The following is a 17,604-nucleotide window of genomic DNA, read 5'->3' as shown; positions in this document are numbered from 1 at the left end:
TATAGCACCACATCTCAAATGCTTAGATTCTCTTCTGTTCCGGTTTTCCCACAGTCCATGTTTCACTACCATACAATGCTGTACTCCAGACGTACATCCTCAGAAATTTCTTCTTCAAATTAAGGCCGGTATTTGATATTAGTAGACTTCTCTTGGCCAGAAATGCCTTTTTTGCCATAGCGAGTCTGCTTTTGATGTCCTCCTTGCTCCGTCCGTCATTGGTTATTTTACTCCCTAGGTAGCAGAATTCCTTAACTTCATTGACTTCGTGACCATCAATCCTGATGTTAAGTTTCTCGCTGTTCTCATTTCTACTACATCTCATTATCTTCGTCTTTCTCCGATTTACTCTCAAACCACACTGTGTACTCATTAGACTGTTCATTCCGTTCAGCAGATCATTTAATTCTTCTTCACTTTCACTCAGGATAGCAATGTCATCAGCGAATCGTATCATTGATATCCTTTCACCTTGTATTTTAATTCCACTCCTGAACCTGTCTTTTATTTCCATCATTGCTTCCTCGATGTACAGATTGAAGAGTAGGGGCGAAAGGCTACAGCCTTGTCTTACACCCTTCTTAATACGAGCACTTCGTTCTTGATCGTCCACTCTTATTATTCCCTCTTGGTCATTATACATGACCCATCTCTCCCTATAGCGTACCCCTACTTTTTTCAGAATTTTTGAACATCTTGCACCATTTGTAACGTCGAACTTTTTTACAGGTCGACAAAGCCTATGTAAGTGTCTTGATTTTTCTTTAGCCTTGCTTCCATTATTAACCACCATGTCAGAATTGCCTCTCTGGTGCCTTTACTTTTCCTAAAGCCAAACTGATCGTCACCTAGTGCATCCTCAATTTTCTTTTCCATTCTTCTGTATATTGTTCTTGTAAGCAACTTGGATGCATGAGCTGTTAAGCTGATTTACGGTAATTCTCGCACTTGTCAGCTCTTGCCGTCTTCGTAATTGTATGGGTGATGCTTTTCCGAAAGTCAGATGGTGTGTCGCTAGACTCATATATTCTACACACCAATGTGAATAGTCATTTCGTTGCCACATCCCCAATGATCTTAGAAATTCTGATGGAATGTTATCTAGCCCTTCTGCCTTTATATGACCTTAAGTCCGCCAAAACACTTAAATTCTGATTCTAATATTGGATCCCCACCTCTTCTAAATTGACTCCTGTTTCTTCTTCTACCATATTAGACGAATCTTCCCCCTCATAGAAGCTTTCAATGTATTCTTTCCACCTATCTGCTCTCACCTTTGCATTTAACAGTGGAATTTCCGTTGCACTCGATGTTACCACCCTGGCTTTTAATGTCACCAAAGGTTGTTTTGACTTTCCTGTATGCCGAGTCTTTCCTTCCGACAATCATTTCTTTTTCGATGTCTTCACATTTTTCCTACAGCCATTTCATTTTTGCTTCCCTGCACTTCCTATTTATTTCATTCCTCAGTGATTTGTATTTCTGTGTTCCTGCGTTTCCCAGAGCATGTTTGCACTTCCTCCTTTCATCAATCAACTGAAGTATTTCCTCTTTTACCCATGGTTTCTTCGCAGTTACCTTCTTTGTACCTATGTTTTCCTTCCCAACTTCTGTGATGAACCTTTTTAGACATGTCCATTCCTCTTCAACTGTACTGCCAACTGAGCTATTCCTTATTGCTGTACCTATAGCCTTAGAGAACTTAAGCGTATCTCGTCATTCCTCAGTACTTGTGTATCCCACTTCTTTGCGTATTGATTCTTCCTGACTAATGTCTTAAACTTCAGCCTACTCTTCATCACTACTATATTGTGATTGAGTATGTCTGCTCCTGGGTATGCCTTACAATCCAGTATCTGATTTTGGAATCTCTGTCTGACCATGATGTAATCTAACTGAAATCTTTCTGCATCTTCTGGCTTTTTCCAAGTATACCACTCTTCTTGTGATTCTTGAACAGGATATTCGCTATTACTAGCTGAAACTTGTTACAGAACTCAACCTTTTCTTACTACCCTTAATTATGAGTATAGCCTTGGTTCTCACAACTCTAAAAGGGTGCAAGGTTGACTGCTTTTGGGCGGTATTTAAATTGCCGAAGAGCCACACACTTTACCCAGATTGCTAAGCAGCACTCGTTGCCTCATAAGGTGACCTGAGGACTTTGAAATGGATATGCGAATGGCACGATGGATCACTCTTGTGATTGATCCATACACTCCAAGACACGGTCGTGCTGTTCAAACACAGCCTGCTGGCTAAGCAGCATCCAGTTAGCCCTGCTGTCCACTGATATTGGTGGCTTCTGTTCAGTAATGCTTCATCCATTAAGTCAATCCAGAGTGGGAAGTGGTCACTGGAATGAAGGTCATCAGTTGCTTCCCACAGCCCGAGTTTGCAAGGGCTGGAGAGCAGAAATACAGATCGATGGCTGAGGATGACCCAGTAACACCTGGGAAATGAGTGAGTCTAGCAGCATTGAGGATCCACAACACCTGATCTATCACGATGTTCGCAATGACTCGACCCCTGAGGAAAGTATAGTTCAAGCTCCATAATACATTACGGGCACCGAAATCATCGAGTTGGAGAACTGGGTGGGTGAGCTGTTCAGTAAGGACTGTCAAAGCCTCAGTGTCTATTGCAGGTAAGTACAGTGAGCAGACAGTGATCCTCTGAGCCACACAAACTGCAACAGCTACAGTTTGTATGTCAGTAATCAAGGAGAGGGCAGAGGAGTGGTGTGTGTTTCTGGCAAACTCAGCAATCCCTCCCTTGACCCTTTCCCCAGTAAATCCACCATTGTGGTGCAGGGTATAGCCAACAATACAGGGGCATCAGATGCTTTAAAATGCACTGCCTGCACAGAGGGTGTTTCTGTGCTAGGAGTTTCAGTTCCTCCACACCTGTCCTGAACCCACTGAACCTATTAATGTGCCATTGCAGTATGGGGGCCACTTATCACAGGGGTTGCCCTTTCACCCTCTCTCTCTGTCAGGGACAAGAGCCCATAGTGGGTGGAGGCTCAGACTTGGTACGAAAGGAGTGCCCTAGGCCAACATAGAGGTCCATCGGCCCTGAGGGCGAATCACAAGAGGCACCAGGGAGAAAAATATCGACATCATCGACGATTTACTTCCCGCCTCTTATCAGTGGCTGATTCTTTGCCTTTGTCTTTGATTTTTTTTGCCCTGGGTAGGCTTCAGAGGCACAACCACGAACGTGGTAGTAGCACTGTTGGATGGTGGACTACAATGAACCTCTGGAGGAGCAGTGAGATCCACAGTGTCAACAACCACGGCCTTTTTCTGTTGTTCTGGGAGGAAGTAACTGCAGCAGCAGCAGGGCCACCAGTGCACTGACAAATGCATATTCTAATGCCTACACTAGCAACCTCTATTTCTGTAGCAGCATTGGCCTTCTGAACAGGCTGTTTAAGAACAGAAGCAATGAAGGGAGTGAACTTTGTGGCTGGCAGGCCCTTACACATCTTTTTGGCCTCATCACACAGGATGTGCTTCTTTATTTTAACCACGTGTATCTTTCTTTCTTCAAGGAAGACACTTCAGTTCCTACTCGAGACAGTATGATCCCCAGAGCAATTTACACACTTCAGAGGAAATGAACAACAGACTCCTTTGTGGGCAGCCCAATTACATTTGCCAAAAGTGACTCTTCCTTCCAACCTAGAGGAACGTGCCAAAAGTGAAAACAGTGCATTGGATTGGGGAACACAACAGCGCATGCTTAGATGAAGGAAATCTGTCTTGACGTGCTTTTAAAGTTCTTTGGGGAGTTCTTTGAAAAAGACCTGACACTGAGTTCTATACAAATCCCTGATGAACTTCTGTCTATTAGGTGTTTTGGAGTACATTCGTGAACACGCAAGTACAATAAAAAACACCAGAATAACTTAAGTGCACTGTCGTAAATTGAAAGTACATATTCCACTGTTTATTAACATTCGTACATGAGTGCGACTGATGAAAGAAGACTTTTGCCAGTAGTGATGAGTTAACTGTAATCAGTGAAAATTGAAATTAACTCATTTTTCTTAATTTGTGCAGAAGAACATTGAAGCAACCATCAAATTTAACATTTCAATTGTTGCTGGAGGATATCGACTGTTTCAAACACTTGTGGCGTATGACACGACTGTAGTGGACCATGGGCCACAGATGACAGGGTCGAACGACAAGTAGCCAGATGAAACGAGGAGCTACCAACAGTGTCTCCTTAACAACCGTTCAGCTAACGCTGCTGCGTAAGAGCCTCTGCAGCACGCGTCTGATTCATGCAGCCACACCGACAGCTGTTCACCGACGATGAAGGCTGGAATTTGACGCCAATACTGCAGCTGGATGTCCTCCAAATGGCGACAGGTGGCCTTTACACGTGAAGCACATTTTATGCTCCATCAGACAGACGGTCATTGGCACAGAAGTGTCTGTGCTGGAGGAGGAAGTATTATAGTCTGGGAAATGTTTTCGTGGCATTCCCTAAGTGATCTTGTCATTCTGGAAGAGACGATTGATCAACCCAAGTACACATTTAGCCTTAAGGACTTCGTCCACCCCTATGCGAGTGTTTCTTCTTGGCACAACAGCATCTACCAGCAGGACAATGCAACATGTCACGCAGGTCACAGTGTACATGTCAGGTTCGAAGAGCACCAGGATGAATTTACCATAATTCCCTGCCCATCAGAGGCAGGGCCACATGTGAAACCAGACGTGTAATACCAACTCAACCGCAGTTTCTGCCCAGTAATTTACACGAGTATGACTACCAGCTAGGTGTCTGCACAAAAGATTGACCACTGCCGAACTGTGGTCGAAAGCATAGCTGACCACCCAGTGGTGGAGCACACTGCTGAGCATAACAGGCTCTAAATGGCTGCTTCACAAAATGTGCTATCCGGATTGACTTGCAACATGTTCTTTGTTTCCATAATATTCCCGACCTCTAGTCTCCATTAGCTCGCTGTCCCACAACCACTTCCAGCCCAACCCAGGAGCCTGACTTCATTCATCCTGCACCTGCACCCACTCCCACTCAGTCTGTGTTCTGTCATCCTCTCCCAACAGATTCCTCCATGTTATCAGTGCTCATGTCACACTCTTATCCCATGCACCTGCTGCCTTCCTCGACACCCTTGCCTTGCTGCAGTACTCCTTACGAAATCCAAACAAATGGAAATCACAGAATGATAGGTCTATGCTTTAAAGAGAGTAATCAAGATGAGTCCCGCCAGCTGATAGTCGGGTCTCTGCTTTCACTGGGGCTCTCTCCCCTTTCCTCTGCCACTACTTCTTGGAAGGTATGGATTCAGGGGTGTAATGGAACCAACATTTCATCGCAGTTGACAATCCTACTAAAAAATCCGTAACCTTCTTTTGCAAACTTTGCTGCAAGTCTCTGACGTACCTCCAAATGTCCCAACTTCTGAGTTTTGGTCAAAAGGTGAGAGACGCATCTGCAACCTCCTTTTACACAACTGTAGGGCATTTGTGATGATTGTGTGACACCTCCCAAACTTATTCCAACCTGTTCTGCAATATCTGATAATCTTGCCTGTCGAGCGTCTACAAGAATGTCTCAAACTACTCAGAGATTTTCATCTGTAATGCTGGTCCGATGGCAATCGTGTTTCTGATTTTCCACACATTCATGTCCTTCCTTGAATTATTTACGCCAGGCAAACACGTGCATACTTGACAACGTTTGATCACCGACATGTGCTGTCAATCTCTGGAAAATTTCTGTCACTCCTTCACAAGCACTAAATTTTATATTTGTGTGTTGTGAAGTGAAGAGGTGCACCTACTGGTCCGACATCGTGGGCATTGCCAATGAAGCTGTTAGAAGTATGTAACAGCAGGCTATCCCCATTGCTAATGGGCCCCACCCAACAATACTAGAAATGCAAGTCTAATCCAAACAATGGTTGATGCTCAGGAACAAAAATCCTGTTTATAGTTGATTCAGGCTCATAAGTAACACTCAATGTGAACTTCAGACAATTGAAAATGGCTTCACAAGCAAAACTGTTCCATAATGAAAGCAAAATAAAAGCATATTTAAATCTTTACAATGGCAAGTAGTAATGCAAAATGTTATTCAGCTTCCAAGTGACATTCTCTTATGTACAGAACACACTGGGATATTGTTTACTTTTATTTTCACATGTCAGTTTTAAAGGTTCATCTTTCTAATGAGGTCTTTAATGATTTGATCATATAGGTGAAATATGCAAACAAGCAAAGAATTTCCACCTGCAATTACTGAAGTGGAACAAGTATCAGTAGAACAGTATACACCTACTGGCTTCTTCATAGTATACTTACTGTATGTCTATCATAACCAATTATAATAAAAATTAATTGTATATTACTAATCTCATACTAAGTCTTTAATACAGAGCAATGGCTACTTACTATATTTGATGACTGCGCATACTGTATCTTTAGTAACTCCATGGCCCTAATCATACTTTGCATGGCCATGAATATGTTCTGGTAAACCAATTTGATGAAACCTCGTTTATCTTCATCAGAGTACCCCGAGCCGTGGATGATACGCATCTGCTTGATGAATGTCGACTTCCCCGACTCACCAGTACCTGTGGCATGTGAGTCAACATTTTATTCACTGCACAAACATAATTCAAGCAATATAAAAAAGCACACTCATGATTCAGAATTACTGCTAACAAAAAGTTTAATTTAGCTTGGATATGGATGAGCCTTCGATCATAACTGCAATATCTTCCTACAGTTTCGAGTTAGTCAATTATTTTACAATGATGGTACATTATCTCAGCATAAAATCTGGCAACCTCCTGACACACACACACACACACACACACACACACACACACACACACACAGTGTATGCAAAATTCTTCTATGGTGAAATAACAAGTCAGGTGCTTTAGCCTACAGCAGAGATAAATACCCAATAATGAACAACTAACTGCAATGACGAAAGAGAATCTGAGGACAGGAAGAAAAAAAAAAACTTATTATATGCAGGTCAGTGAGCAGATTACATAGAAGTTTACAGTTTGCCTGGCACCGATTTTAACTTCTCCGCACACTATATTATTGACTTAGGCTGCTAAGTAAGATACATCTAGAACCGATGTCACTTGGGGGCTATTACTGCACATAATCCTGAACTCAAGATGAGATGCAATAATATATTTACGATATACAGCTCTTTTGACATTACATGTAAGGGGCAAAAAAAAGGGCAGAAACAGAGGTACAACTTCAAACGGCCAAGGCCACTACTGTTCAGCATTTATTGTGATGACCAGTTTCAGCAAACTATGTTGCCATAGTCAAATCTCTGCAGTACACTTCATTGAATCTTGACTAAACGTACTGCAGGAGATCTGATGATAGCAACATAGTTTGCAGGAATGAGTCACCACAATAAATACTTTACAATAGAGGTCTTGGCTGTTTAAAGTTTTGCATCTGTTTCTGCATTAATCCACATTGGCCCCCACTTGAAAAGTCAAGCATATACAAAAAATAGGGACAGAGCGGCATTAACTGCCACTTTCCACAGAAATGGGAGATTTCATTACCTAAAGATTAAATAAGCGGACATATTTTATTGGCAATTACAATGGTTTCTGTGTAACTCCTAACCAATCATCACATAAAATTTAAATTTCACAAATCACGACAACATATTACCTACACACGTAGCACAAGCAAAATACTGATACATTCAAGTACGACTTTATATTGAAACCTGTACAGTACCAGAATATGAAACCACCACTAACACCCCCCAACTCTTCAATCAATCTAACTCCCCTTTAAAAAACTGCTTCAAATGTTTCATATTTTACAAATGAATTAATATACTATATATTTGACATTAAACATGTAGGCAAGGAAAGGTTTAGAAAAGGACTGAAATATTGTTTGAAGTTTGTTGCCATCTGATAGGAGCTCTCAAATCAGACATTGCACGACTAGTCCAGGTAATTTGTGCTCAACTTTTAAGAAAAATCTAGGTCCTCCCTCTTTCATGTTTAGGACATATCTGCTGATCTATATGTCGTACAATGATATAATTTTGCAGGCACATTCAATGGTATACGGATAATGTCTGCAGAATGTGTTGCAAATAGAGATAGTAATAAAGAAGGAATAAAATGTCATGCCTGATGCTGAAGTTTTACCGGATATACAGTGAAAATTTAGTAAGCAATAAACTTGTTTCCTTTCATCGTTTTGCTATGGGTTTCAGTGTGATAAAGTTTCACAATGGTTCAAAATTATGTGTAAAGTTTGTTGGAAGCCGCTAAGTGCTCTCATTTTCATATACCGGATTAGTATTTGGTCATTCCATGTCAAGTCACCCACGCCTTGACACCAACCATGTCAGATTTTGATGAAACTTGGTACAATTACTTCTTTTATCATCCTGAAAGCACTTGTAAAATTTTTTTGCTCTATCTCTTATAGTTTTTTTTATAAACTTTTAAAGTTTTTAGATTTGGCATTGTTTCAGCAGTCGGAAATCTTAACTTAAACGTGTCGTCACAACAAAAAAAAAAAATTGTATATTAAAGAATACTCAAGATATCAGTATGAAATTTTGGAATAAGTTTGTGTATTATATCTAAATGTTAAAAAAAATTACCATAAAGATATATTAAAATCTTCCAAATGAAAAAAATTTACAAGTGTTTTTTAAAAAAAAAAAAAAAAAAAAAAAAGCTAACAGATGTTTAGTTTTACAAAAACTGCAATACCTAGAGTCTCAGACCTGATAGAAAGCTCAAATTTGTTTTAAAATACTCTTAATTGTATAGGCTATTAGATAAAAGAAAAATTATGTTGGCTTTTCAATCTGTTTAATAGTTATCTAATTTTTAAAATAATATTAATTATATTTTAAAAATAAAAAGTACCAAGTGACTTAGACACCGAAAATAAGTTTTTGTCTTCTTGGAGTAACAATGTACGCTTCGATTTTGTTTTGTTACTCCTGTGTTTTGAAGTTAAAAATTATTACAGTGTTAAATAGCGCTTGGATAGTATGTTATTAAGTTTATTCGAACTTTCAGTAAGTACTGTTACTTAGTTTACAGAGATTCTTTTCCAATATCCTATAAAAGTAACCAGAACAGTAATCAGACCACAAGTGAAGTCAGTATGTCAGATATTCAAACCTGTAGCATAGGGTTATTTAAAAAATCTGTTTCCAAACAACCTACACACCTTCAAAAAAGTTACAACCGGTATCTGAATTGAGTGAGGAAGAAAAAGATTTGATCCACTTACGATCTGGAATTAATCTGTGTGAATTAAAGAATATATGTTCACTCCACAGCTACTACTTTTTAAATGTTTTTGAAAAGTATCAAACAACATGTGTAGACCCACTAAAAAAACACAAAGAGCCCATCAAAAACTCGTTGAGAAGTGTAGTCTTGGATCTTTCTAAACAACTACTGACAAAAAATATTAGCATAAAACCGGGACAAAAGCTTTGGTCAACATGCCGTAACTTGTGAGGAAAAATTAGAGAGTTGAAGTCAATGACAGTGAAACAGATGATGAAGTCATGGTTGAATTAGAATCATTGGAATCCAGAAATGAATCCCTCGTACAAACAAACATCGCTCTTGATAATTTAGGTTTAACACCGATAAAGCTTCATGGCTTGTCAGAACAAAGTACAGGGTCTTATTTTAAAAGGAAGGTTAGCAGTATTGAAAAGACTGCAAAAAAGGCGGTTTCAAAAGCATTAAAATATGATGCACCAAGTTCTGATGATGACGAAGAAGATACAAGTGTGGTTGAGAAAGCAAAGGATTTTGATGTAATGATTTCTCTTATGAAAGAGAAGATTTCATCTGTTGGGAGGTGTAGAAAAATCCAGATTCTGACCTTGGCTCCAGATTCTTGGAGTCAAAATAAAGTGATGAAAGAATTTAATGTAAGTGAGTACATGGTGTGACAAGCTAGAAAGCTAAAATCTGAAAAGGGTATTTTGGAAACTCCTGGTCCAAAAAAAAGGTAAAACTCTTTCTGAAAATACAGTAAGACTTGTAACATTTTTATGAAAAGAATGAAAGTTCCAGAGTGCTACCTGGAACAAAAGACAAAGTAAGTGTTCAAAAAAATGTGTACATGCAAAAAAGAGACTCATTTTGTGTAACTTGAGAGAACTCTATTATTCTTTCAAATGGGAGAATCCCGAGGTAGAAGTAGGATTTTCAAAATTTTGTTTCTTGAGACCTAAATGGTGTATCTTTGCTGGTGCTGCAGGCACACACACTGTATGTGTATGCAGTATCGACCAGAATGTTAAACTATTACTGGATGCGGTGAAAATTGAAGAATCTTATAAAGACCTAATTACAATGCTTGTGTGCAACACGGAAAACCAAATCTGCATGCTACATCATTGCGACAGCTGTCCTGCAAATACTGCACTAACTGAGTACTTAACTGAAAAACTAAGTGAAGATTATGATTTAGAAGAAGAAATTGTAATCAGTCAGTGAGTTAACACAGACAGGGCAGAAATGATCAAACAGTCTATCAGTGTTGAAGACTACATTTCTTTATTGGTTAGGTTACTGGAAAAGCTCACCCCGCACTCGTTTATAGCAAAATCCCAATCAGCAGCCTTTAAAAGATTGAAAGAAGACCCACCACCCAAAACAGCAATTATTGTGATGGATTTCAGTGAAAATTATTCCTTTGTTATACAAAATGAGATCCAAAGTTACCACTGGAATAGAGGTGGTTGTACTCTACACCCAGTTGGAGTTTTTCTAAGAAATGAGGAAAACAATGTTTTGTTTCCAATCACTGTTTTATTAGTGATGACCAAGAACATGACACTGGTTTTGTTAACTTTGTACAAAAACAAATTACAAAGTGGCTGTCATTACATCATACTGACATTGACTCAGTTCACTACTTTACAGATGGTTGTGCTGGGCAGTACAAAAATAGAAACAGTTTTAAAAATTTGACTGAACACTTGAGAGACTTTAATTTGAAGGCCCAACACTCTTTTTTTGCAACAAGTCATGGGAAGTCAATTTGTGATGGCCTAGGAGGAACTATTAAAAGAATTTTAAGGAAAGCCGGTCTACAGCTTTCAGATGAAGAACAAATAATGACAGCAATCAATGTGTACAAGTTTTGTGAAAAAAAGATTGAAAACATTAATTTTCACTTTATTGACAAAAAAGAAGCTGATTTGCTACGGTTAAAACTAGAAAAACGTTTTTCAGCAACCCGAACCATTCCTGGAACAAGAAGTTTTCACAACTTCAAACCACTTCCAACTAACAACCTTGAAATTGGAAGGACTACAGATAGTGTAAAACCCTCCTTAGCCTTTTTCTTTCCATTCTTCTTCTGATTGGGTTCGTGTTGAATCATCCATAAATAGCTATGTGGCTGCAAATTATGATGGTAACTGGTACTCTGGACTGGTAAAAACAATATTCAATGATGAAGAAGATGCAGAAATTCTATTTCCTAATCCTTCAGGACCAGCTGCATCATTTTTATTGGCCTGAAAGAGAAGATTCTTGCATAGTGCCTTTGGAGCACATAGTCTGTGTAGTAGACGCACCTCAATCAAGCGGCACTAGAAGAATGTATTACTTCAAAAAGACTGTATCAAAAGAACTGAAAGCTCTTGGATGAAGTGGAAAAACAGTTTGAATCAGCATTAATGTTTATTAAAAAGACTAAATTACTTAAAAAATTCAATGTTTCAAGCAATCAGTTGGGTTATACACAAGTGTCGTAAGCACACTATCTTTTGTACATAATTCTAATGTAATCTACTATAGTTAATAAACATGTAAAAACCCATCATTATTTTTGTTTTATCAAGTAGCCTATATATTAACATATTTTAATAGTATCATTTTTATCTTCAAATACGTATAATAAACAAACTTGCTGCAAAAATTCATGATGTTATTTAAAAGAGTTTTTAAGATAAGCAATTTTAAAGTTTTGAATACAAATTAAATTTACCATTCCGAAGATTCGGAAAATGCAAAACATAAAAACTTTAAAAATGTATAAAAAAACTATAAGCGACACAGAAAAAAAAAAATGCAGGTGTTGTCAGGATGGTATTAGAACCATTTGAGCCAAATTTCATGAAAATCTAAGGAGGTGGGTGTAAAATTTATTTTTTATTGGGGTGATTTGATATGGAATGACCCTATTGTCTTAGTAATTTGTGCGACTTAAGTTATGGTACTTCACGACATGTATACTGTTTCTAAGTATAATACATGTCTTACTGCATTAATCATTTAACATAAGACTATCGATGGTAGGCAGAGAGAGAGTGTGTGTGTGTGTGTGTGTGTGTGTGTGTGTGTGTGTGTGTGTGAGAGAGAGAGAGAGAGAGAGAGAGAGAGAGAGAGAGAGAGAGAGAGAGAGAGAATGACACGGCGTGGCGTGAAAGTGCTTAGTGTCAGATCAGTATATGGCGAGACACACAATGTCAAATCAGGAGGGTTGAATCTAACAAAAGTGGATGTCAGCGTTAAGTCTTAAGATGACGATGAGGTGTGTAAAGACAGACAGAACAGAGCCTTGATGATATTTACTTTATTTCTGTATTATTTTTACAAATATAGGTTGTGTTTTGCAGACAGATCTGTAACACAGCTCGAGGACTTGGTTTGGTTGGTAGTTACAAGTTGGTGAAGCCATCCAATAAGATGTCACAATAGTAACTATAAAGCTTGTTATGGAGAATATAATTGTTTGTCAGATGTTGATGAAAGTTCTATGTCTATCTCTCCAGTCACTCACCACTTCCCAAAGTCCCCCTGTCCGACCACAGAGTAGCATTCTGCTCCTGACTCAGTACCAGCTAGGACTGGAGCAACTGAATCAATTCTCTGCCACATAAAGTATATTTATCAGCCCATTCATCATCAAATATGGTAACAGGTTTCGTACGGTGGTGATAAAGCCTAGAATTTTATGTTTCACCCACACCACACACACACACACACACACACACACACACACACACACTGCCTGCCCTCATTTGAGGTCAAATCCGTAACACTGGTACTAAAAACTATATCTGAAATATAACTCTAGAATACCACATTTTCTGCTACTTCCAGTCTCTCTCAGAATTAGCCAACAGAAATAAATTAAAGGCATTAAGCTGTTGTGCGTAATAAGTATACTGAGCCAATGTATTTCCCAGAAATCAAACTTGTTGGTCAGTGCTTCCTTCAGGTAGTAGCCTAAAATTCTTACTACTACCAGTAAGAAGCCCCTGAAAGTAAAATAATACTATTTGCAGATTATGTAATTTCCACATTTCTTCCTCAGGGAGTAAAGGGTTTTGGCCGGAGAAAGTGAGATAGGAGGAAAATATACCTCTGGCCACCAGATGTCTGGAATCCCTCTCAGCACGGGTGGGGATAGGGGGAGAGATGGGGTGGGGATAGGGGGAGTGAGGGAGGGAGGGTGGAGGGAGGGGGGAGAGGGAGAGAGGGAGAGAGGGAGAGAGGGAGAGAGAGAGAGAGAGAGGAGAGAGGAGGAGAGAGAGAGAGAGAGAGAGAGGGGAGGGGAGATTGGGGTGGGGGGGGGTAGTGTGAGAGGAGATAGTAGGTGGTAGGGAGGGAGGGAGTAGATATAATGGAGCATGGGACGGCAGGTGTAGATGGGAGGAAGAGAGGAAGATAGGGAGACTTGGTGTGAGGGAGGGAAGGAAGGAAGAAGAGGGGGTGTGAGGGAGGGAGCGAAGGAAGGAAGGAAGGAAGGAAGGAAGGGGAGGGGTGTGGGGGGTAGGAAGGAAGAGGGGGGTGTGTGGGGGGAGGGAGCGAAGGAAGGAAGGAAGGAAGGAAGGGGAGGGTGTGGGGGGGGGGAGGGAGCGAAGGAAGGAAGGAAGGAAGGGTGTGGGGGGGGGAGGGAAGGAAGGAAGGAAGGGTGTGGGGGGGGAGGGAAGGAAGGAAGGAAGAGAGTGGGTGTGGGGGGGAGGGAAGGAAGGGGAGGGTGTGGGGGGAAGGAAGGAAGGAAGGAAGAGGAGGGTGTGAGGGAGCGAAGGAAGGAAGGAAGGAAGGAAGGAAGGAAGAAGAGGGTGTGAGGGAGCGAAGGAAGGAAGGAAGGAAGGAAGGAAGGAAGAAGAGGGAGTGAGGGAGGGAGGGAAGCTAGGAAGAGGGGGCTGTGAGGGAAGGAAGGAAGGAAGAGGGGGGTGTGAGGGAAGGAAGGAAGGAAGAGGGGGTGTCGAGGGAGGCAGAGTGTAGGTGTGAGGGAGGGCAGAGTGTAGGTGTGAGGGAGGGATGAGTGTAGGTGTGAGGGAGGGAGAGTGTAGGTGTGAGGGAGGGAGAGTGTAGGTGTGAGGGAGGGAGAGTGTAGGTGTGAGGGAGGGAGAGTGTAGGTGTGAGGGAGGGAGAGTGTAGGTGTGAGGGAGGGAGAGTGTAGGTGTGAGGGAGGGAGAGTGTAGGTGTGAGGGAGGGGAGAGTGTAGGTGTGAGGGAGGGAGAGTGTAGGTGTGAGGGAGGGAGAGTAGGAAGGAGGAAGGGAAAGTGGGTGGAGGAGGGGTGAGTGAGTGAGTGAATGGGAGGGAGGGAGGAATAGAGTGTGTAGGTGTGAGGGAGGGAGGAACAGAGTGTGTAGGTGCGAGGGAGGGGAATGTGAGTGAGTGTAGGTGAGGGAGGGGAGAGTGAGTATAAGCATGAGGGAGGGAGGGAGAGAAATGTCTGGACAAAAGGGATTGGATAATACAGGAAAAGAAAGAATGGGAGCAATGGAATAAGGAAAGGAATAGCTGAGGATTTGGGCTAGTAGAGGTTGTAGGGGTAGGCATTTTATACTGCCAGAGGTTTGGCGGAAATCAGAATTCAGGAAGGTAGCCTATTGGGTTGAGATGGACCAGTTAAAGCTGACTTCAGGCTATACATGTTTAACTACCAAGGTAAATCCAGGATATGTTCTAAATTATTAATGGGACACCAAGTGGAATCCTTGTTCACTTAACATATTAAATCCCTTTTGTGGTTCAAACAGGCTGATGTTGCATATACAGACACAAAACATTGCAATGATAATGTAATTATGATGGAACTATGAAACTGCACTGTCTGAAACATACTCCAATGTGCAAAAAATTATTGTTTTACACGAGTCCTAGTGTATTTGTGGTACAAATTCTGTTTAGCCGATTGTCTAGGATATTAACAAATACACTGCAGAAAATAAGCACTACACTGTTTTTTCTGTCACTCCTCCGTGATGCAAACATATCCACAAAGAATACACATTGGTATTAGGTCTCTAAACACAACAAAGCTTAGTAAAAACAAAAAATTACAAAGCAAGGCACACAGAAGAATAGAAAATTCTTCAGGTGGTACGTCTCTTAATAAAGTTCACAAAATAAATTGTGTGGAGACAACTTCTTAGTCAAGAAACAAATATCTATGGTTAACTTCCTATCAATTTTGAGGTGATTAAAGGCAAGAAGTAAGTGAATATTAAACATACAGAATACCATCATCTTAGAGCTGAGCTTGAAAAATTAAAATATTTACAGTTTCGTACAAAGAGTTAAAATTTGTTATTTCTATCATCACTGATGAAATTATTTAAATGAAATGACAGATGAAAACGAAAATTTAGCCCCTGAACTAAATGAATTTCCATGTTAAATAACGAATTCGTCTTACAAACAGTTATACAGAAAAAGATACATATGGCATATGCATATTGTAGATAAATGTAGCTGTTGCAGATTACTGCAAAACACATTAAGCACATTAGAGGTCTACAACAGAAAGAACAGTGTCTGCTTTCATGTACTAATACAATTAGGTAAACATTTGGCATACAAATGTACGTTTGAGAAAGTTAGATCAACTGTTCAATCCATTTCCATTGCTTCAGTCAGATGCATCAATGCTTAGGAATTTTAAGAGTGTAATGAATTCTAACAGCAGTGGAAAATCTTCGACGTATTTCTGTGAATCGCGAACAAGATACGAAATCAGTTTCGATTCTTATACAAAAATTACTGCCGATTACTTCGTTCTATGACGAAAATATTTAGCTATAACGGCTCTACGACAACCTAGATTAATATTTTGCCATTTTAACCAGTAACAATTTATTAAATGAAAACATTCAAGCCCCTAACTGCTGTTTATAGGTATAGTTTTGTACACTAATCAACGACGACTAACAATCTTGATAGATCAGCCAAATTGGTAAGAATAAGGTTTCACAACACACGGCAATGAAATCTCCATACCATCTTTAGTAAATCACTTTAAAATGGTAGCAGACTATTTAGAACCACAGAAGTATTTCAGTGAAGCAGTAGGATAGTGCAGATTTATCTAGCCTGGTATATTTCTAAAGTTTTGTCTGACCAGATTTACATTAAAAAAAATCATGTAAAGGCAAGAGGAAAATATTGCTGGTTCTGAGTGTTCTAACTGTAAATTAGTTTTCTAAAAAATTTGGAAAAAGAAAAAGTCTTGGAACACTAAAATCAGTTTTCATGATCCTAAAACTGTCAAACTGTCAAAACAAAATACAATGATGACATCACAAATACACCATCAGTTCGTCGGAGTACTTACCTAGAAGTAAAAGTTTCAGCTCCCGTCTCGCATCACGTTTATCCCTCCGAAGCTGCCTTTCGATTTCTTGATTTATTCGCTTCTGCTCCTTCGCCTCTTCTGAAAGGCAGCACGCCATGTTTTAGCTTCGGAGGGTTGGCTCAGCCAATATTATCTGTTTCGAGCCGTTTTCCGAGCCGTTTTACAAACCCTCACTTGGCTTCTCACAAACGTAGCACTCCTATGAACATTAATAATAACCACCAAATCTTTCCGCATAAACACATTAGCGCACAGTACACACTCGATGTTTTCTGCCTGTTGGGTGTGGTACAGACGACGCAATACTACAGGCAGCCTACTAAAACCCTTCCTTTCCCCGCTCGCAAAAACAAACGAGACGCTTTATACCCCCAGACTGGGACACGGCGCTTACGACAAATCTTGTTACAGTAATGCGATTTGAAAACCTAGTCAGCCTTGCGCGCACGTGTATATTAACAAGATTAAAATACTGAACTAACGCTGAAGTGCACTGGGGGGAAGGCAGGGTTTTCTGAGCAGCGAGCCAAGGGTACGCCGATTATCGACCATTTCTAGCACTACAAAGACTATACCTGTAGCAGCTGCAAAGTAAACTCACGCAAAATATTATCCATTGGACAGTTATAAGTGTATCCGGCTTTCTTTAATGCACAGAGTAATACGTTCTTTCTTAATAAACGACCACTACAGCCTTCCAAAATGGCGTCCTGATGATGTTTCGTCCCATGATGCAGTTCCTAAAAACAAATATGTGACGAGATTTGATTGTACTAAGTTTGTGAATGGGAAATTATATTGCGTTGAAGATGATGTAAGGCTCTGTTTTGTTGTACATAAGTGCATAGGAGAAATTACGTAGACATGCGTTTATTATGATCGGAAGAAATAATCGCAATGATTTCAAGATAGTAGACACTAGACAGTATAGCTTCTCAGCTGGCTTACTCCTGGCCG

The 17,604-nt window shown here is 40.1% G+C and overlaps 1 protein-coding gene across 6 annotated transcripts in view; it reads right to left on the bottom strand.

Moving 5' to 3' along the window:
- The window catches only part of LOC124718859 (guanine nucleotide-binding protein G(q) subunit alpha), a 79,138-nt gene extending 61,767 nt beyond the window's left edge, over window positions 1-17,371 (bottom strand). The window contains exons 1-3 of one of the 6 annotated variants that reach the window (XM_047244493.1): window positions 17,249-17,371; window positions 16,627-16,846; window positions 6,438-6,622 (exon numbers count right to left, since the gene is read on the bottom strand). In XM_047244493.1, the coding sequence (XP_047100449.1) occupies window positions 6,438-6,622; window positions 16,627-16,744 (303 nt within the window). In that variant the 5' untranslated portion in view covers window positions 16,745-16,846; window positions 17,249-17,371. Of the gene's footprint in view, window positions 1-6,437; window positions 6,623-16,626; window positions 17,202-17,222 lie in introns of those variants that run through there. The other 5 variants (XM_047244494.1, XM_047244492.1, XM_047244491.1 and 2 more) reach the window with 5 other exon arrangements.
- Window positions 17,372-17,604: the final 233 nt, after the last annotated feature.

Source organism: Schistocerca piceifrons, chromosome 10 (genome assembly GCF_021461385.2).
Source record: "Schistocerca piceifrons isolate TAMUIC-IGC-003096 chromosome 10, iqSchPice1.1, whole genome shotgun sequence".
Taxonomy (NCBI): Eukaryota; Metazoa; Arthropoda; class Insecta; order Orthoptera; family Acrididae; genus Schistocerca; species Schistocerca piceifrons.
Note: the sequence above shows the minus strand (reverse complement) of the source record. Positions and strands in the feature narration are given on the sequence as shown.